At 38.0% G+C, this 22,876-nt stretch overlaps 1 protein-coding gene across 7 annotated transcripts; it reads left to right on the top strand.

The window, feature by feature from the left end:
• Nucleotides 1-4,262: 4,262 nt before the first annotated feature.
• On the top strand, nt 4,263-18,869 carry LOC131258282 (paired amphipathic helix protein Sin3-like 2). 7 transcript variants are annotated; one of them, XM_058259497.1, is made up of 13 exons: nt 4,263-4,338; nt 4,451-4,553; nt 5,046-5,186; nt 5,288-5,450; nt 5,795-5,893; nt 6,014-6,196; nt 6,282-6,579; nt 10,649-10,702; nt 10,818-11,059; nt 11,165-11,304; nt 11,658-11,782; nt 11,903-12,159; nt 18,197-18,869. In XM_058259497.1, the coding sequence occupies exons 2-12, from the start codon at nt 4,486-4,488 to the stop codon at nt 12,148-12,150; spliced, it is 1,761 nt and encodes a 586-aa protein (XP_058115480.1). In that variant the 5' UTR covers nt 4,263-4,338; nt 4,451-4,485; the 3' UTR covers nt 12,151-12,159; nt 18,197-18,869. The 7 variants fall into 7 exon arrangements, 4 of the variants coding, with proteins under 4 accessions (XP_058115480.1, XP_058115483.1, XP_058115481.1 ...); XR_009178041.1 differs by lacking the exon at nt 4,263-4,338 and adding an exon at nt 16,446-16,537 and having other exon boundaries at nt 4,385-4,553; XM_058259498.1 differs by lacking the exon at nt 4,263-4,338 and having other exon boundaries at nt 4,385-4,553; nt 6,285-6,579.
• Nucleotides 18,870-22,876: the final 4,007 nt, after the last annotated feature.

Genomic DNA, 22,876 nt, shown 5'->3' with positions numbered 1-22,876 from the left:
GGGAAGTATTGCTGCACTTACTTTTTTCATAACCCTCTTAGGTTTGTTGATTATGACCGTACCCAAATAATCGACATGATTATTAGGGCAAGGGAGACTGATTGCATCTCACAACTACGGATGAAGAAGACTATACTCTTCAATCTTTGCTCAATTTTACGAGACAAGGGTTTGTTGGTCGATGCGAAGTGACCGGTTGATATGATTGGCACTGGGATGGTTGATATAGGGGGAGTGATAAAGTCAATTGCGATTTCAATCGACAAGGGTAAAGACTTTGGTTGGATGTCATAGATTATACCAGTTTTAGAAGAGTTTGAGGGACTGACGGCCGATGAGGTACTGTGGGCGACGAAATTGCTATTTAAGGAATAATCATATGGGGCCGCGTTTCTTAACTTTGCAAAGAAAAGAGAATTTCATTCATACGGATGCTGCTGATGGGGATGGACTCCACATCGGAAGGAACATTGTGCCTGATTTGACTGTAGAATTAGTCATTTGTAGGCTCTGCATTTTGGACAATATTTAATTATAAAACATTTTGGACATGTATAACTTTGGATAGAAAGCTTATTTTTCGGACGACTTTTAAATATGATTCCCATACCAATATTTAAACACATAAAGTACACTAACATACATAGTTGGTTGGATCTTCTTGTAGTTTAATCATGTGGATGTATTGTTATCTATTTGAATTACATGTAGGTTTAACTTATGCATAAGTCACGACGACACTTGTTATGGTCAAATATTACCTGGTATGTAACTGCTTAAAATTATGGATAATTTATCGATGATTAATGACTTCTTCTTTTGAACAAATGGGCAAATTCTATGTAGTGTTTGTAGGAAGACAACCAGGAATATATTATTCTTGGGAGGAATGTAAGGTCCAAGTTGACGAGTACAACCATGCTCGCTTCAGGTCATACAAGTATGCAGATGAGGCGTTTCTTGCGCGGAGTGCATTCATAGGTGATGCAGCACCGAATCAGGCAGGCAATGGTGTTGACAAGGCGTTTGGTTACTACTTCGCACCTGATATGCCAACTCCCATGATACCAGCAACGACATGGACATGCAACCATGGGAAGTCTATTGGCTGTTGTGACTTTGATCATGACTCAATGCTGGTTTTGTTTATTGTATTCAATGTTGCTCTTATAGTTATGGTATTTCAGCTAATGGTGCTCTATCGTTGATTCTTCTAGTTGATGGATGCATCATAGTACATTTACGGAGTGGTCCAATTGCTTTACTATATAGGGTAGATCCATGAACCATTTGTAATTTTGGACGGGTGGTTTTTTGGTTTACTTGGGAAAGTAATATATGATATTAATGGGTAATCATCGTGCATTAGTTGTACGAATCACACCCCATGAAACTGAGATGGGTATGACCGGAATTCTTCAAGCGAGCAATTATGTCTGGAATGCAGGAATAAGCGGATTTGGTCACACCAACTTGAGAATCGCCTGATTTATATAGCAGCCTGATTTTTTCACGCAGGCCCTTTGTAATGAATGATTCAGATCTTACACAAGCATGCTACACATCCACCAATCGATCTCATTGTATGGCCTGTGGTCTAGCGATTTCCTAACCATTACTAGGAGAGAACATTCAAACGGTTAACATCATCCAATCTAGTGAATATTAAAAGTATAATCCATCCTTAACATGGCGAGGTCCACAAGAGCCCCTAATCTAAGTCATTATTTTTGTTGGATTTTCCCCAGAATGATATATGTGGCTGGTTGGATGGTGTGGATATAAACCACACACCATGATGGAGCCCACATAAATGAGTGACAATTATACTAGTCGTCCGTGTCTTGCAGTTGATACATTCGATGGTTTACAACGTTCATATCTCTACTACCTTTTGTTGGCCGCTTTTCAAACACGGGAAATACTCATTATGAGTGGTTTCCGTAAAAAATTTGAATTTCTAAACGGGAAAATATGTTATGATGGGAGTCGACAATTCACCAAAAAGTAAAGTTGGAAGTAATACATGCTCTGAAAAGATGCATTTACCACATCTCTATGAAATCAAACAGGACCTTCATAAAAGATAGCATATGTTCGGCCACCATCAGGTACAACCGTTTAATCTGCGCTTGGCATGGGTCGTAGCTTTCGCAACTTTAACACATAATTCCTGCATAAGGATGCTGGGTGGGGGGCACCTTGATGTTTTTGAGAAATCCACCCCATTCATTTGTTTTTTGAGATCATTTTAGGATATAAGACAAAAAATTAGGTGGATCTAAAACTCAAATGGGTCACATGAGAGGTGAAATTGGGGAAAGAAGTTTCCACGGTTAAAACCCTCTTGGGCTCCACCTCGGTGTTTATATGCTATCCAAATCGTTTATAAGTTCATTTCCACTGGGATTAAGTGGAAACACAAAAAATTGAGCCTAATAGAGAACTTTTATGGTCATAAGAAAGTTTGAATGGGGCGCACTGAATCCCCATTGTTTCTTCCCGTGTGGCCCACTTGAGTTTCAAATCCACCTCATTTTTGGTATTATATCCTAAAATGAGCTCGTAAAACGGATGGACGGGTTGGATTTTTCACAAACATATCTATGGGCCCCACTCATCATCCATGAAAGGCTTTCAAGGAAATCTGCGTCCCTTGGCATTAGCGGGGGCTTGGAAGGCTATCGTGATGTATGATTCTATCCACACCATCCATCCATTTTGCTGTGGTAAAGCTGTAAAAAAATGAGGCAAATCAAAGGCTTAAGATGACTGCAACAAACAAAGCAGCGGTGATAACGATGATGAAACCTTCTAAGGCACACCATTATGTTTATTTTTTATCTAACTTGGTCATCAATGTTACACGGATTGGATGAAGGAAAAATAAAATTTCTGTGGCCTAAAAAGTTTTCAACTATAGGTGTTTAATCCAGACGGTGTGATCCACTTGAGCCTTGTACCTACATAATTTTTAGGTTTACATACTTAAAATGATATAGAAAAATGGATGGATGGTGTGGATAAAACCTGTACATCAAGGTGGCCACTCAGAGCCTCTGCTTGGGAAATAAATTGGCCGGTGTACCACACACTAGCTATATAGCTGGTGTAGATATGCATTGTGCAAGGGTGAGCGTCGACGCTCCTTGAGCTCCGAGTTGTGCAAACGGTTCCAAGGAGATCAAAGTTACATGGGTCCCGCAATGATGTACTTATTATATCCACATCGTTCATCCATTTTTAGAGATCATTTTAGAGCATTAGACAAAAAATAATCATATCCAAAACTCAAATGGACCACATAAAAAATAACAGGGAGGATAATGATTTTCACTGTTAAAAATTTTGTAGGCCTACCATAATGTTTATTTTACATCCAATTTGTTAACAAGGCCACAAATACATGGATGAAGAGGAAAAAAAAATTTCATATTGATCCGAAACTTCTATGACTCCCAAAAGGGTTTCAATGGTAGACATTCAATCCCCTACTATTTTTGCCGTGTGGTCCAATTGATCTTTAAATCTATCTTATTTTCGGCTCAAGCCTTAAGGCGAGCTCGCCAAATGGATGGAAGGTTTGGATATAACACATACCTCATGATGGCACCCACAAACGTCAATACACCAGTTATATAGCTGGTACCACACACCAGCTATATATCCAGTGAATTGACATAAGCAAGTTCCGTGCGTCAAATCATGAGGTATGTGTTATATCCGAATCGTTCATCCATTTGGCTAGCTCATCTTAAGGCTTGAGCAGAAAAATAAGTCGGATATAAAGATCAATTTGACCACACTGCAAAAAACAACGGGGGATTGAACGTATACCATTGAAATCCTTTTGGGAGTCACAGTAGTTTGGGATATTAAATTTGTTTTTCCTATTCATCCATATATTTTTAACTGTATTAACATATTCGATGGAAAATGAAACTTATGGTGGGCTCTACTAATTTTTTAATGGTGAAAATCATTATCCCATGTTCTATTTTTAGTGTGGTACATTTGAGCTTTGGACATGATTATTATTATTATTATTATTTTTGTCTACTTCTCTTAAATGATCTCTAAAAATGGATGAACGGTATGGATATAATTGATACATCATTGTGGGCTATGAAACTTTGATCTCATTTGAACCGTTCGTAGAACTCGGAGCTCGAGGAGCGTCGGCGCTCGTCTTCGCACGACACGTATCTACACCAGCTATATATAGTTGGTGTGTGGTACACCAGCCAATCCGCTTCCGCTCGTGCCGAGCTCGAGACTGCAGGAGCAGTACCCGCTCGGCGTCTCATCTGTTCAGAAACTAACGGCAGTTATAGCGACGTAATAATAAATCATAAAATTATATATATATATATATAACACTAAAGAAACTCTATTTCAAAACCCGTTTCCCTTCTATCGAAGCTATTGATTCCTCCCCCTCTTCTTCTAGCTATTGGATTTTCCTCTCTCTTCGAATTAGGTGAGATGCAAAGCTTTCGAAACGATGGTGATGGTCATCCGGCCTCTCAGCGCCATTGTCCCGCTGGCAGTCCGTAAGCTCGCTCTCTCTATCTGATTTCTGTTCAATAGATGAATTCATCTGTATCTGGTTGTAGATTGTCTGCATAAGTTTTCTTCTTTAGCTTTCTCTGCTGATTTTTCAGTTTCTCTGTAATTTAACAAGAATTTTGAGGTTTTTCATGAAATCCATACTGTTTTTAGTTCTTTCCACTATTCTTTCAGTGTATGTTTGGATGTCGGGATTGGTTTGATGCTTTTCTACCCTAAATAAAAAAATTCAATCTGTTCCTTGCAAGAGTCTTATTGGATTTTGATCTGGGGCAGTATCGTGAAACTGCAGTTTGGGTTGTCTGTTCTGTCTTAGAATGCAAGTGGAGTCGATAACCATAGATGAAAAGATTGCAGCCACCCATGCTTCTGTGGACACCCAAATGGTCACCGTGGGTTTTTCTTTCCGTTCTAAGGATTTGTGGGATTGATTGAATTTTGGCGTTTGATTCTTGTTGTTGCTGTTTGGGATGAAGGTGTGGGGGACCTGACAGTGCCCGGAAGCTAACAATGAAGGATGCCCTAGACTATCTGAGGGCAGCGAAGAAAATATTTCGAGATAGAAGGGAGAAATACGATGAGCTTCTCCAACTCATGAAAGATTTCAAGGCCCAAAGGTTTGAAATTGACTGATTGTTTACACCATTTTCTTTTCTCCTTCAATATCTGCAGCTCATTCATTTGATATGTATGTTTTTTTACTGGTGTTTGGTTACAGGATCAACACCACTTCTGTTGTATGGAGGGTGAAAGTTTTATTAAAAGGGTACCCAAAACTCATCTTGGGTTTCAATACCTTCTTGCCCAAAGGATACGAGATTACCCTTGATAATGAGACTCCGACAGAAAAGATCGCGATAACTTTTGTCAACCGAGTCAAGGTGAGAATTCCGTCTCAGCTGCATTGCATGGGGTGAGTTTGTGGTGGATGCAATGAGCAACTACCAAAGCATGGTCAAGAGACAGATGGGACCTTCCTGTTCATATCTGAGTTTGGAATTTGGGCTGAAGAGGTTGGGAAAAAGCAGCCCGCTCAATGCAGGTTCTGTTTTCCATGCTGACCCAAACATCAACTGTGAGCATGTTTGGGAAGCCCCAACAACCATGATTTGGTTGTATAATCTGACACATCATCAATTATGATTATGAAAAGGCCTGCATTTTCAATGGCACTAGTTTCTTTGTGGGATTCTTATGATTTGACTTTTATCCTTTATTTTTGTAGACTCGGTTCCAGCATGATGAGCAAGTTTACATATCGTTCTTAGAAATTCTAAGTATGCACGGAAAGGAGCGCATCTCCATTAGTGATGTCTACGAAAAGGTATATGCATGGGACAATACACTTCTGTTTTCGAATTTCGTGTTAGTAATGGGATTTTCATGTTTTTATTTTCCTGTTGTTGAAGATTGTGTTTGGAATACTTCAACTTTTTGTTTTTAGGTAGCCTTGCTTTTTAAGGAACATCAAGATTTGCTAGAGGATTTTGCAAGCATCCTACCTGAGGCTGCTGGGGTGGATCCCGTGCAGCATGCTCCGGTCAGAAGAAATTCATCTGGAAATTCAATGCCTCTGGTAGAGAGGAGCTCGGCTATGCCCATGGTGAGGCAAGTTCATGGTGAAGAGGTACTTGCTTTCTTGCTTTTGTGAATTTCTTCAGATATCTTGTTGAATCCAGCTCCTAATTGTCTGATATGTGTTATATTGTTAGAAGGGGAGAGCTGTGAATTACCTTGCTGATCGCGATCTAGGTGTTGATGGTCCTACTCCAGATGGTAAAGCAATAATGGAAGTTGACAAGGTCCAGAGGAAACACAAGCGGGATGATAAAGATTTGGACTGTGACAGCAAAGATTTAGATAATATGCAGCAGTTCCCTCAAAAACGGATGTCTGCTTGGAGGGGTGATGATTGCATTGCTGAGCAACTACAAAGTGGGGAAGGAGCCGAAATCTTTGGAATGCATCCCACTTCAGGCTTTTCCTTCAATGATAAAAGTGCCTTCAGAGGTGACTTCCCAATTATGCCATATGATACTACATGTTTATATTGGTAGTTGGTTGTATGCATCTTATGTTTATGATTGAGTTCAATACGTTGTTGTTGAATAGCCATCATGGATGTACATGCGAATGTTTTATCATGCATTTTATGTTTGTCATCGAGTTACATGTTTCTTTCATGATTATATATCCATCACAACTTGCAACTATACATGCAAAGTATCACTTTAACGAAATCCTGTTTAGATGCAGCATGCAATATTGTTTCATTCTTCATACATGAACAAGTGTGTTAATGAACCTTCTTGAACCGGACCATGATTAGTTTAGGTGGTTGTTCTATCATCCAATGGGCCCATGTGTGATTGTGCTGCATGCAAACCCAGACACGTGTCTGGAGTGGGACCCAATTTGATCATGCTTGTGATTGTTAGCAATCGATAGATGAGTTGAAAATTACTAATAATGCACTTCGACGGGTTGGTTGTAAAAGCAGCCCCTACATAGGGTGTTTCTGGGAAGACCTTTTACGGAATTTATAATATTTTAAAGCTGTCATTTTCATGTTTTATTTAATAGAACTCTTTGTGTTAAACTGATAATCTTTTAGTGATTATCTTTTCACAGGGTATTTTGGTATATTGGAGAAGATCTTTTTATGAAATGTAGAATCTTTAAGAAAGTTGTTAGTTTCATGTTTTAGTAGAACTTTGTGTTAAATTTATAATCTTTCATATGTAGCCAAAATTTCCTTGTTTCACCCACGAATTACTTACCCAGCTTGCTAAATAGTTTTTTGGCATTTTTACCAAAAATTCCTCGGAGATTTGTAATTTACCAGACAAAATGCCTTTATGAAATGAAATTCCGGGCAGATGCTTTTCAAGGGTGAAAGTACCAAAATGCCTTTGTTTAGTTGTTTCTTTAAAAGATAGTGGAATCTGGAATTGTGGAGCTCACTTGGTATGTGTGTAAGATCCAATCCGTCTAACATATAAACACACTCCATGATGTTCACACCACCCAAAAATTTGGCCGATTGAATCAATGGGCTACACATGAATTTTGATATTTTCGAGTGGTGTAGATTAGTTTTTCGTTTTTTTAACGGTTTGGCCCGTCTTATCATTTGATCTGCCAAAGTTTTGGTCCTTTTGGTAATCATGGTTTGGTGCATCTATTGGACGGGATGGATGTTAAACACATACCTCATGGCCCCCACTAGGGCTGTACACAAGCAGAGTTAGCTCGGTAGCTCGCTCAACTTGACTTGAAAAAGCTCGATTCGACTCGGTTCGAAACTGAGTTCGAGCCGAGTCGAGCTGATTTTTTGAGCTCGAAAAAATTTTGAACCGAGTTTGAGCTCGCCCAAGCTCGACGGATCGAACCCAACTCGAATCGAACTCGGATCGATTCAGTTTGGTGACTCGGTTACTTTGATATTGCTATTGCTCATCAAGTGTTTGATGAAATGACTTAATGAAGTGTGGCCAGTGGCAAGGAAGGTACGTATATGAAACAAATACCCTTTTTTTTTCTTGATTTTTATGTTGCTTACAAGGTGTTTGATAAAATACCTGTAAAACCATTGTTGTTGTTTTATATACAGTGAGATTTTGAAGGTGCAAATCATGTGTTTGTGAAAATGCCGCATAGGCGAACTTGGCTCGATCTTGGCTCGAACTCAGCTCGAACTGGCCCGAGCTACTGACCGAATCGAGCTGAGCTAGCCAGTTAGGCTCGAGGACCGAGCCGATCCGAGTTTGAGCTGGGGTCAGCAAGTGGCCAAGCCAAGTCGAGCTGTGCCAAGCTCGACTCGGTTTGACTCGTGTACACCTCTGGCCCCCACAATTCTCGATTCACCTCTTTTTAAAGAAATTAAAAACTAAAATGTGGGTGTTTAGTTAATTTCTTTCCTTAATTAGCATTGCTTGGTAATTTTAGTTGATGGAGGCTTTATTTGGTAAAATCCAACTTTCTAAGGAATTGTGGTAAAATTCCTAAAACCCCTCGTTTTTTGCTCCTTGAACCCTCCGGACCTATGAAATAAGCGAACTAACCCTCCTGACAAGCCATATTTCCTGATCACCACCTTCCACAATGCTTCTAGTTCTCCAAATCTCCAACACCATTTTCTTCGAAGAGCCCAATTAAGTTCCCTAATGTTGCCAATTCCAAGGCCCTCTTCCGGTTCATCATTCCAAGGTTCTCTCCAAATCTCCAACACCATTCCAAGGCCCTCTAGTTTAAGTTTTTCCTTTTCTCGAACCATGTGCTCTTCGACTCATTTTCCTCTTCTTCTCCATCAATGGTTTCTATACGACTTAGGCTATCTTCTTTTCTGATCTCATAGCACACGAATTTTAAAGTGTTCCATTACTTGAGATTTATCTTGCGAAATTGCAACTTTTCAAACATCTAAAACTAGCCCAACCCCCATCACTTTGAGATTTAGCTCGATGCAATCATCTTCAAGCGAATCAATATTCAAACCAGAAGGAATTGGTCTTGTTGATATACCAAATGATTAACAAACAGATAGGAACTAGTCTGAAGCTGGTATTGGGATCGTAATTGCAAAATCCTTTGAACCAAGCATTGCCCTTGCTTTGAATAGAGCTTCGGATTTGTGCTTCTGCTCCTGCTTCCTAGCTGTTTACACTTTCATAACATTTTGAAATAGACTTTTCCCCACACCGGCACCCGCTCTCAAATCTATTGTCACTTCCCTCATGCTTCGTGCAACTATACTCATGAGCACCAATTGCACTACCCACAAAAAATGCCTCTCCCAAGAGATGAGGAACTTGAGGAGTGTACACATGACTAACCTTCTCATGATTAAATGATTAAGTGAATCGCCCTTGCCTCCTTGCCCCTCACCCTTGCCCTCACCTTGACCCATCCACACCACCACCTATACACACCAAGGGAGGTTCCTTCTAGCATTAACCTCTAACAGTTCCACCTAAAACTATGACCCCAACCTCAAGTTATTAGTACTTTATACAATCAAAAGAGTCCACTTGAACAGCTCCCCCATAGCAGAGCAGACCATTGAAATTAAGGTCCCCACTTAATCCTCATCCTAGAATTGTAGCTTTGTATTGGCTCATATGGGTGTATCATATCAGTATCAGCTTGATACGATATGTGACATGAGTATGTATTAGCCCCAATTGAAAAAAAGGGCCCCACATCAACTGACACAGGGCTTATCAGCACCGATATGGTCTATATGGACCTAAAGGCCCAACTTTTGAAAGAAAAAATGTTTTCAATTTTTATCAATTTTTCTCTTCAAAAATTTCCCCCTTTTGTTTAGATCATGGTGGAAGTATAGGAATTCATTTTAGACTAGATCTAAGTCAACACGGAGGACTTCAAAAAAGATTTGAGTTGGTTTTGACGAATCAAAGCGGAATAGACCATTATGAGAAAAATCAGAAAAAGCTAAACCAATAAATTTCTTTTTCTTTTTGTGTTCTAATCATCTTTTTGTTGTACTTCAATGTAGTGGCACTATTTCACCAAATCATGTTTGATTTGTGTTCAATTATGGTCGATTCAATTTATTTCAATAGGTCATGCTGACAAACAACATTTTTATCAAAGAAGGGTGGACACACCATTATATACATGTCCAAAATACTTAAAATAAAAAACTCTTGAATATCTCATTGTTTCCCTTTTTATGATATTTTTCTTTAAATCTTTGGCTTAAAAAAATTCAACCAATACAGGCTGGTATTGATATGCGACACCATATCGTATCACTTTTCGGCCAGGCTGATACTCCCCCTGATACCGATGTTCAAAACCATGCTTTGGTTCTGTTTCTTTTTCAAGACGCTAATAAGTTCTCCTTTGTTGAGCCAAAACTGGGTGGGTCACCTTAAAACCCTCTTAGTTATGGGGATTACAATTCTGTTAAAATAAAAGAAAAAAAACATGTCAAAGCTCGAACCCATTTCGTCCACTTGAAAATTGCACTCTAATCACTAGATTGACTGCAGATTGGTCAAGTTTCTTTGTCTTTTATGATTTTTAATCCAGCATATTTCCTGGCATAAAGGGACCAGAAAGGGTCTGAACAGTTGGACTGAACCGCCAACAAAAATGGGTCAAGGTCCGGTCCGGGTTTTAAGACAGTGACATTATTTTATTTATTTATTATTATTATTTTTTATGTGTCTTAAAATAAATAAATAAATAAATAAATGTGGGTCTTTTGGCATGTGCAGAATCTCTTGGGAATGGAGGATGTTTGGCTACACATGTGAGGGTAGATGACAGGGGTCAGGAAAGGGATTGTGAAAGAGATGATAGGGAGAAGGATAGAGACAGTGAAAGGGAGAGAGATACAGAGTGGAAGCAGTTTGACAAAAGTGTTGCCAAAGATTCTGCACTTCCCAAACCAATCTCAGAGCTTGACCTCTCGAACTGTCAGAGCTGGAACCCTAGTTATCATCTTCTTCCGGAGAATGTAATTTCAATTCGTAAGCCTTTTTGGTTAATCTAGAAATTGTGATCTTTCAATGAATTTTGTGATTCCCTAACCAATTTGTATGCTTTTGGTTTTGCTTGGCAGCATCCAAGGCCTACAACTACCCACCGGACAGAACTTGAGGCATCTGTACTGAATGACGATTGGGTATCAGTGACAACTGCAAGTGGTGATTGTGGCAAAAAACAATATGATGAAATTCTATTTAGATTTGAAGATGATAGGTGAGAGAGTTGCTTGTTGATGTTTTCAGTAATCGTGTTTTCCCTTAAATGTTAATCTTCCAATTGGTACATACTCATATTAACTGCCTGCTTAGTAACTGAGTTCTTTTTCCATCAATATGGTACCAGAAAAGATGAAAAAAAGGGAAAAAAGGGAGTTGGTCCTTAGTGCTAATTCTTCTCTGAGTTTCTCCTTTCCCTGATGCTATTCTCTGCCTCTTGTTTCTTTTTCAGGAATGTTGACTTCCTGTATTTCTGTCCATTTGAGAGTCATTGCCTAGATTATGTTCACAAGCTATTTTTGTTTTTGCAATCAGTGATTGTGACTTTTATTGTTTCTGACTTGCTGTCAGGTTTGAGCTGGACATGCTGCTAGGGTCACTTATTTCAACTATCAAGCATGTCGAAGATTTAAAAGAAAAAATTGATAATATGATCAAGCCAGACAGTCAAATCCATATCAAGGACCACTTTACTGGTTTGTATATATAAACTGATTTGAGAATGAAAGATTTTCTTGGACATGCTTATTTTTATATTTGGAGATGATATATTTCTATGGTTTATGAACTTTTTTGTTCATCTCTTCTCCTTGCAGTTCTCAATCTAAGATGCATCGAACGATTATATGGTGGTCATGGGCTGCATCTGTTAGATGTTGTACTACGTGAGAAGCCGTGTGCTGCATTGCCTGTTATATTAACTCGCTTGAAGCAGAAACTAGAAGAGTGTTTAAGACGTCGTTCAGATTTAAATAAAATGTGGGCTGAGGCTAGGCTAAGAATTATCCCAGATCAGCTGACCACCATAATGTCTATGTCAAGCAACAGGATAGAAAGAGCTTAAGCACAAAAGGCAAGTCAACCATCTGTTTTGTAGCCTTTATAAGATCATCGCCAAATAATAAATCTAGATGCTTCAACTTTTTAAACCTAATATATACCCGTCATTTTTTTAAAGAATATTTTTGGAAAATATAAAAAGAGAATATGTACATATATTTTAAAATAAAGAGAGCATTTTTATTTCTTTATCGTTGTCTGGCAATTCTATTATCATCTGGAATCTTCAGCAAATTGAGTACTCCAGCATCGGCTTAGTAATAGACTCGATACTATTAAACAGCTTAGAGGTTTTATTTATTGGATATTGTGTTTTCTTTGGAGTTGGCTATGCCATGTACGGACAATAAAAGTAGAACAGCAATATGGTCTGTTTGGCATTGCAGTATTGTCAGTGAATATACCCGAGTTCCCTTGACTTCCAGTAAGTTTTGAACCAATATCCTGGACAGTGAATTAGATTGTGAATTGTAAGAGAGAATTGCATTGTAAATTCAGATCGTAAATCATAATATTTTTGAGTTTTAGTTTGAAAATCTGGATATGGGGAAGTCCTGACAAGCAATGTTCTAACATTTGGCTTTAATTTTAAGTGTGGGCTTAGGCTTTTATGGTTTCCAAGGTTGATAAGATGCAGAAATGTTGTGATTGAGACAAGAATGGACTCTTCATTTGCCAATCACCACATTTTGGGTCATAAAAGCAGAAAATTGCTTGCCTTGTTAATGCGAGCTGCCTTTTCCATGCTGCCCACTCCAACTGCATCAGGTTGGCTTGGGAATCCCCATCATCAACCACGATTTGACAATATACCCAAACTCTACTCATTCATTTTGTAACATTATGTGGTGTTTCTGTTTAGTCATGAACTGTTTAGAGCATCTGGAATTTCTAAACAGTGGAACATGGCCATCAAGCATCTGTTTGTCATAGAGTGTCACTTGTGGGTTTAGTTCATTTAAATAAATCTATCTCAAAAATACTAACAAGTAACAACCATGAAACTTGACGATATTTATCTTGGGGGTGCATCTATTCTTTCTGTTCAAGTTGGTCCAATTTGCATGGTGAATCATTTCCGTGGGATTCAAGTGAATTGTATAGTCCCTCTAAACAGGTGCTGCTCCCTCTTCGAATTGCGCTTTGGACTAGCTGTTTAGGCTTGCTAACATTTTGCAATAGATGCTTCCCTGCTCCGACACCCAAATTTATTAGATAAGCATAGAAAAATTATTAAAGAGGAAAAGAACAAGAGATCCCATTGATGTAGGATGATGGTAACTATCCTATGATGCAAGATGAGAGATTAATTACATATTAATTTCAATAATTCAACATGTAAAATCAAGCCTATCCACATAATAGGTTCAGAAATTCAGATTTATAACACGAAGATCCTAAGTTATTGCATACGCAGTGCACGAAAATATAAAATAATTCAAGAGTGGCCCACTTGGAAGTAGGGACTTCCAATCTAGCATGAGTAGTGCAACAACCACATGAATAAACGATTATGCAATCAAAATTCTGATTTGGGGAAAGTTTCACAAAAAATTAGATTTTCATTAGGGTTTTGGGTTCATGGATAGAGATTGAGGATTGTTTTTTTTTTTTTTTTTTTTAAAAGGGATTCAAAGGATATAGGGATTAGGGAGGTTTGGAGGAAAATCAAAGAGGGAAAACCCAAATAGGGGCCCACACGTGACTTCCCGTATGGATGCACGTGCGTGTGCACGTGCGGGTCCACACGTGGATAGGAAAGGGGAAAGAAAGAGAAGGCGGATTGGGTTGGGTTTTGATGGGTTGAAAAGGTTGTATGGGAAAGAGAAAAGAGGATGAAAGATAAGAAGAATACCTTGTTGAAGAAGAGAAAGAGGAAGACTACACCTAGGAGAATCTGCCACTGTTCAAGCTTTTGCCCTTCCACAGTTCAATTGGAAGGGAGGGTTTCTAAAAAAACCCTAAAAAACAATGAAGAAAATTCCTTCACACAAGAGAGCCTCTCTCTCTCTCTCTCTCTCTCTCTCTCTCTCTCTCTCATTAAATCTCAAATATCCATTAGGGTTAGACCTCCAACCCCCTCGGTGCTTTTATAATTAAAAATTCAGAATAATTACAACTATGCCACTCACTTAAGTGAAATGACTCATCATCCAAAATAAGAAAACTAAAATACTTATTATCAATCTCAACTATCAAATAAATCTTAAAAATAACAAAAAACATAAATGAAGCAAGATTAGAGTCCAAGGGGTCCAGATCTTTCGACCTAATTGCCTGATCAACAAGATCAAATGGTTGGATCGACACGAAATAAAAATCGTATTACCAAAATGGTCTCCTAAGCAGCCCACATGCATCATCCTAAAGTGGGGTCTTCCTGATGCACGTCCAATGCATATGGGGTCTTTAAAATGGCCTGGTGGGCCTCATCTGGAACTCGTCTCCCATCTACAAAGAAAGTTGCGTTGATGTGGGTGGTCATCTCCGTTTTTAGTACAACTGAGTAGGTCCTCTAATGTCCCCATCACTCATCCATTAAGGCAATGAAGAAGCCAATGTTACCCAAACTGTCGAGCCTCATTTTTTGTTTCAAATCTTGTGATCTAGTTCATGGATCATTTGTTAGGTCACTGCTTTTACCAGTCTGAAATTAAAATTTTAAGTTGTAATCTAAATTTAGATTTAGAACTTAGAGATTTATACTTTGATTTATGTAGTAGCACTCATATGCTATACTACTATGCATGTGACATTTATGATAGTAATATTCCGCATTTTATATATCAATTACAATATCAATTTGCATATGAAATTGCATTCAGTAAGTAACATGTTCGAGTGATCCACATGATCCTACCCCTAACATATCATGTATTGGAGGAAGTAGCGTACTGCATATTTGTGCTGGAACTTGGGTTCCGGCAGTGTTCAAATTATCGGTATCGCTATAAGTTTCGCGAGCCAGGGATACAGAAACAATATCGATATCGCCGATAATATCACTGATAACCGAAAATGCGGGGAAACATGGGAAAAACGGTGGATTTTTCAGCGAAACTTTAGGAGATGTTAAAATGTACATATTTGCATATTTAGAAATTTTTTAAAAATTGCAAAAAGAATGAATGCATAACAAGTTTCCATTTAATGGGGCCTTAAAAGCATGTGTTTTTGTAAAAAATCAGTCCAACCATCCCATCCAACCTATTTAACTATCCAACCTTCCATCTAAACATCCATCGATATTGCAAAATATCAACACGTGATATTTCAACAAGAAATCATCAACAATTGTAAAGGAAATGAAATATTGTGGTCTCTATATCGCGCATGTTGCGATTTTGATAATATCGAGATATTATCAATATTATCAATGACAAATTGAACACTACATACAACCATGTGCCCATGAAAAAAATGTTGAAATAAAATTTTTTCTAATAAACAAAATTTTGATGATATCAATATGTTGGCGATATTATTGAAATATCGTCAATACACTTATGATACAAGTATTACCTAGAATTTACATAGTCGAAAATATTGGCGATACATTGGCGATATTGATGCATTGGCAAGACAAGCGACACCTATAATTTACATAGTTGAAAAAATTGGCGATTATATTAGCGATATTGATACGTTGGCGATACTTAGCAATACATTGCTAATATCTAAAATTTTTGATACTACCAGTGTTATCGGTATCGCTACTAGTGTTATTGGTATCGCTAAGCTGGAGATAAAGATAATATCAGAGATATATCGATAATATCGGAGATAATTCGAACACCGTTCCGGTCAACCTGAACCTGACTGGCCCAACTTGTGTTTGTGTTGGGTAACTATGGTTGGAATTTGGGTCAGGTCAGGTTGCGGTTTTGATCCTATTGAGGTTGGGTTGGGCTTGGGTTGACCCTCAACCCGACCCAACCTACCCGAGTTGCACCCCTACTGTGTATCCTTGGAAATTGCAGAAACTTCTACAATAATCCTTAGTCCTTGCCAAATTTCCTAATGTGTCCATTTTTTACTATAATATACTTATGAGTGCTCATGGATTCTCATGAAGTTGCTCGAAGTCCATATTTGCTCTTCATTCATCCTTTTAGCCAAGCACCGGCTATAACACTGTTGGTCCTTGCACAACTTCTTAACATAATCTTCAATTTTTGCCAATTTGCATAATATATCTTGACTTGATATTGTTTATGGTAGTACCCTTCAATTCTCATGAGGTCTCCAAAGACAATATCTAGCCTTCTTTTATCCACAACTCATTTTAGTTGTCAGCAGGTTTTGAAAAGAATTCTGCATACTTTATCAAATTTCACCCACGATTCATCACCATCAATCAGAACTCTGTCTGGATTGTACTTCCACACAAGGTTTTTAATTTTTTAATTTTTTTTTAAAGTTTATAGCCATGAGTAGGATTTGATATGGTCATTGATAGAAAAGAAAACAAAGGGTGTGGGTAGGGCCATAGCAAACAAACAAGTACGAGAAACTAGTCAGTATATTTCTGTTATGGTCACCTGTAAAATTCCTCTTATTGAAGCTGTGGAGGCAGAAGTGGAGAAAATCATTTTTTTAGGTGTATGTGTGGGTTATAACAACATGAAATACATGCATGCTTGTAAAGTTATCTACTGCTTATAAAATGGTCTTGGAAATGCTACATTTTTCAAAAGGTTCAATGTGTACTCAGATGAGAATTTTTTTAGGTATATGTGTGTGGGTTCTAACCAGTGTTTGAAATATCGGTATTGTGTTATGTATCCCGTCCTTGGGATACAGATACGTATTGGTTATCGCATGGGATATATTGTTTGTATCGGGTAATTTATCACACTTTTTGGGACATATGAGGAAACATTGGGAAAATAGTTGAATTTTTTAATGAAACTTCAGGGATTGTTAAAAAAAGACCTTAATACACACTTTTAAATCATAACATCTCAAAAAAGAAGTGCACATAATAGTTTCCTTTGTATAAGGCCCTAAGATATGCACTCTGACTGAACTAATGCAATTATATCAAATTGAATGCATAACATTTAGAGTGTATGTGATGATGATTTCATCCAACACTCCTAAATGCTTCGAAATTAGTCTCAATTGACATCTTTGAAAAAAATTAATATTTTATTAATTTTTAATTAAAAAATAAATTTTATTTTCCGAAAATTGACGAGGACTTAACAAATCAGTAGATTAACCTTCATACATGCTTGATTTTATGTTTGGAGTGCAACATTACAAGCAATTTGGGAGAAATTGGGAAGAAAAAAAAAATGGTGAACATGAAGAACCAATGGATATCAAAATCAAAGCTCCAACCCATGATTTTTCATGTAAAATATGAAAACCAATGGATTTATAACCATTTGACATTGACTTGATATCATTTCAATAAAAAGGAGGGATCGGAATTTGAAAATGCTCACCGGATCGAGCATGTGAGATATATTGGCACTACTTATGTGTTTCGTATTGCATAGGTGGGATAGAAGATATATTGTGGGATATATCAGCCGATATTGTCGTCGGTTCTAACAACATGAAATACGAGTGTGTTTGTACAGTTGTCTACTGCTTACAAAAGGGCCTTGGAAATGCTGCATTTTTTGAAAGGTTCAAAATGTACTGATATGGGACGTGGTCCCTGCAACAAAGGCTTCCTCATAAATGGTTCAATTTTTCCAAAGAGTTGTATTTGTATCTGAATAGAATTATCTGTCCGTGCAAAAATTGCCTACTTGTGAAAAATGTGCATCCCTAGCATCTTTTTCCTCTATTTCAGCCTCTGGTACTTCGAGACTCACACCGAAAATGCCCATATTAAAAATTTACAGATATGCCTGTTTTTTTTTTTTTTTTTTTAAAATTATCATTATTATTATTTTATTTTAAAATTATTATTTAAATAATCATCTTACAAGTGCAGAATTGTACACTTAATTCCATTTCAGGCCTGAATGCTCTGTTTCATTGTTACAAGGAATTTCTATTCTCTCGCTGATTAGTTGTCACGCTTTGTGCAGCTCATTGGCTAAGATAACGGAATCAGCGGGAAGAAAGGAAAAGAGGATGATGTGCTTCTTGCTATAGCTGCTTGGCTGCTGGGCAGCATCACAGAGAAACACACCTCATGGCGGAGAAACAGAAGATGTGGTAAAAGATACAAATCAGGCTGTACATGTAAGTGCGGGCAGCATAAGATAAGTGACGGCTTTCCTGGTGTTGATGTTACCAAGTCAAATTCAAAGCATCTACCCACAGTTACAATGGCAGTGACAGCATTCTAGCAGAAGCAGCTAGTTACTGTTAGTGTTACTGTAGTGTAAGGTTTGTTAAACAAGGATCCTTACTCTTGCTCCGGTGGTAGACTCCCAGGAGTTTCAACACCCGGTCAAGGGTTCAAGTATCCATAGGTGGTGAAATCCCACTACAACGTGAGTGTGTAGGGGTGTGTGCGCGTGTGTATTAAAAAAAAAGGCTTGTTAAACAAGATTGTTCTTAAGATGTTGATTGACTTGTACATTGGAATTATGCCTTTTGTAGTGCCTTGTGGCATGAAAGAATGTGAAGAATAGTGTTTTTCCAGCAGACGAGGTGTCAGGAGTCTGTGCAAGCTGCTTGTAACGAATGGTTGATGGATTCTAATGCCTAGATTTTAGAGAAGAAGAAAGTCTGCCGCACCAAGTTATTTATTTATTTATTGGTCTGCAATTATATTTCCATTGATTTGTTTTTCAGTAACCACTGGCCCTTAAATAAAAAAAAATAAAAATCTTTTTATATATTATAAGGGTTTTGCTCCTCTCTTAACTTTGAAGTATGGTTGGGCTATGATGATACTGCTTTTCCATTGCAAGTGGTTAGAACTACACCTTCCTTGCTTGGTTACACTACGTTTTTGTTAGACCGGCTCAGAGCCCAGATGGTCATGCTCATACATTTCCCATACATTTTTTTCCCCCTTAGGGCACTTTGCTAACCATGGTTAAAGAGAATACTCTGGGTGGGTGACGAACACATGCACACACTGCACGTGTGGCATACATGTTACCCCAAATGAAATTGCAGGCCCCACTTCAGATGTGATTAATGGACATTCGTTTCTTGAATTCATGATGTTAGCTTCTTTCTTTCTTTTTTTTTTTTTCCTTATAATTAGATTGTGTTGGAATGGTTAGTAGAGAAGTAGATGTATGCTATATGTACAGTGGTGTGCTTGCATGGGTAGCAATTAACTCCTTTTGTTATTTGCTTTTGACTAATAAGTCCCTGCCTTTTGGCCTACACCCAACCCCTCTTTAACTATTCCTAAATAAACCCTTATCTTTTCAAAAATTAGTCAACATAACTCTGGCAGTCAATTTGCTATATCTACCATTAACACTGTATTTTCAAAAATACAAAACTGCCCTTGTATTTACGTACGGGTCATTACACCTTTAATCTCCGTTTTTACCAACTGCCATTGCCATTACACATCTTTAGACTTGTTACCTACTCCTTTTGCTAGTGCCTCACGTTTGCAAAGCCATACAAATGTACATGATGGCACACACGTAGATATGAAGCATGTGTGGGAGATTTGATCCGTCCATATGGTTGGAAATGACCTGTAAAAACTTCTGCCTGTTGCTATTGGTTGCCTTTTCTCATTTCCGTCAAGCTAGCACGACGTAAATACAATTGTGCGTTGTATTTGACCAAACATAGGGTTTTATTTAGGAATATTTAATAAGTTGTGGTGGGGGGTGATTTCAGTATAGGCCAAAAGGCAGTGGTTTATATGTTGAAAACAAAACCCTCTTGTTTTCTTGAAAAATTTCCAGATATATGCCCGATGAACAGATTTAGGAAAGAAAACCGCGGGTTATATATCTATTCACAATAAGCCCTTTTGCTAATATTTATCAAGAAACCACCCTTGAGAGCTAGTAAGATGGTTATTTATTTACACACGCTCACACTCACACACACCACAACGGGCACTCTAGCCCATGACATCAGTGTTGAAACTCACATCTCTGACATTAAATAAAAAAAAAAAACCTCTCAAGTTCATTAATCTTACGAGGCATTCTCGTACACCAATCAATTCCATCTAAATTGTGGTACATTTCAGATGGAGCGTGTCTCTAAAATCAAACATACCATGCAATCCTAACCATCCATTTGATGCCTATTAAATAAATGGTTGATTAAAATAGTAAGTAGTTCAGGTTGTAAAGGAAAATCAGATGCTTGTCATCATAATTTTTAGATCTGCTACCATCTAAAACTAGATTAACGAATTGGGTTTCCTATCCACAATGAGGCGCATCATATAAACGGTTTGGATCATTTAAAAACAACGTTAGATTCTGTGGCTATGTTTCAAATGTATCTTAGAACAATATGGTTGGAGCACATTGCAGCAACAGCAACATTGAAGCTTTTACTTTAGAGAGATGCTCTGGTGTTCACACTTGGGCCCTCCAATCCATTGATCCATATGCAAACATCAACCGATCTTACCCACACGAACCATCTGGTCAATAGTCCTTAATATGGACGGTCAAGATTATTTTAAAAAATTAGATCCAATTAACAATTTGATGCATTTATTTTTCAGGGGCCATCATGGATTGCTCATGATTCTAAAGAATCACTTTTGTTAGGAAACTTTAAGCATCCCATCCATGGGTTCTGAAATAGATGGCAGCAGAAAATCAGGCCAAATCAAAGGGAGGCCTGGGTTCGAAAATAGATGGCAGTAGAAAATCAGGCCAAATCAAAGGGAGGCCGGTGGTGTGTTGACTTGGTAAAGTTTTGTGGGCCCACCATAATGTATGTGTTATGTTCACATTGTTCATTCATTTTGTGAGATTATTTTAGGGCATGATTCATTCTAGGGACGCTGATGCCCACCATTGAAACCTTCCTAGGGTCCACCATAATGTTTATTTATCATCCAACTGGTTTGTTAGGTCGCACAAACCTAGATGAAGGGAAAACACATTAGCTTGATCTAAATCTTCTGTCGCCCCTGAGAAGTTTTCAATGATAAGTGTTCAATCCTCATTGTTTTCTGTGATGTGGTCCACTCGAGTATTGAATCTGCTCCATTTTTGTATTGATGCTGTGAAATGATAGCGTAAAATGGATGGACGGTGTAGACATAACATATACATCATGATGGGACCCGCAGAACTTTTATCCCGTCAACCCACCATGGACGCAACCCATGTCCTAGTGCAGCCTCACAGTACGTGAAAGTTGAAAAATCAATAATTAACTATCGTATATCTCTCCTAAGTCAAAGGCTTACTAGTTGGCGTTTCCCGTCCCATTGTTCTGGCTGTGTGGTCCACATGAGTTTTGGATCTGCCTCATTTGTGTTTTCATATTTTAAAGTGATATGGCAAAACCGATGGACGGAGTGGATTTTTCACCAACATTATGGTCCATCCCACAAAGCTTCTTTCCAACAGGAACTTTTGACAGGACAGGCAATTACGCAGGCACTTAGAAATTGTATACTTGCCTAAGACATATGTAACTAAATCCCTCCTGTCTCTACTCATAATCCCAACACCAGATCTGTTGGACAATCTTAACCCTCTCATTCATTCTTGGACACTTGCTAGTGAAAAATCCGACGGTTGGATATTTTTCATATTTAACTGCGCAATAAATCTTCACCACTCGATGATCAAATAATCAAAATTTTAATTTTAATTCATGATGCATCTAGACAGACACGGATTAAGTGGTGAGGAGCTCAACAACGTGATTTGATTAGTAGGTGGTATGCTGTCAGAAATGGGCCTGGGCCTTTTTACAGTTTTTCAGCCACTACATACTCAGCTTATCTCTGACAGCATACAGCCCCACCAATCAAATCTTGCCGTATCATCATGCAGCTGAGAAGTGGCAGAATGTATGCTGACCCATGATTGGTGCTCAGTAAGCCTACTATAGTATATATGTTTTATTCAGGGTGTCCATCTATTTTATCAGCTCATTTCAGAATATGAGCCTAAAAATCAAGCAGATTCAAATCTCAAGTGGACTACGTACGAGGAAAATATGGGTGTTTGAACAACTACCATTAAAGACTTTCTAAGGCTTATTATGAGGAAAATATGGGTGATTGAACAACTACCATGAAAGACTTTCTAAGGCTTATTTTAATGTTTATTTGCTATCCAACCTATTGATTAGGTCACGCACACCGAGATGAAGGGATAACATAAATATGAGTTTGATATAAAAATTTTGTGGCCTTTAGAAATTTTAATGGCAAGTGTTCAATCACTACTGTTTCTTTGGTGTGGTCCACCTGAAATTTGGATCTACGTCACTTCTAGGTTCATGTCCTAAAATGAGGTGGCAAAATAGATGGACAGCTTGGACCAAAACACATTCATCATAGTACGGGCCACAGAGCCCCGAAAATCCACGACGGCCTGGTGAGTGCCTCACTACCTACCGACTTGGGTCTTGAACTTTGATTTCCCACATGCAATTTTTATGTATTGTCTAAGTGCTTTCCTATCATCGGTTACACTTTTTACTCTTTGTTTATAGACTATTGAAATTAAGGAGATGATTATAAATAATTCGTATGAATGGTAATTACAGGACACTCGAGTTTTCTTAGATGTTACTGGACATGAATGAATTAAATAATATATTAATGTTGTACCTTATTTTTTATTGTTTCA

The sequence above is a fragment of the Magnolia sinica genome, chromosome 10 (assembly GCF_029962835.1).
Source record: "Magnolia sinica isolate HGM2019 chromosome 10, MsV1, whole genome shotgun sequence".
In the NCBI taxonomy this organism is placed as follows: Eukaryota; Viridiplantae; Streptophyta; class Magnoliopsida; order Magnoliales; family Magnoliaceae; genus Magnolia; species Magnolia sinica.
Note: the sequence above shows the minus strand (reverse complement) of the source record. Positions and strands in the feature narration are given on the sequence as shown.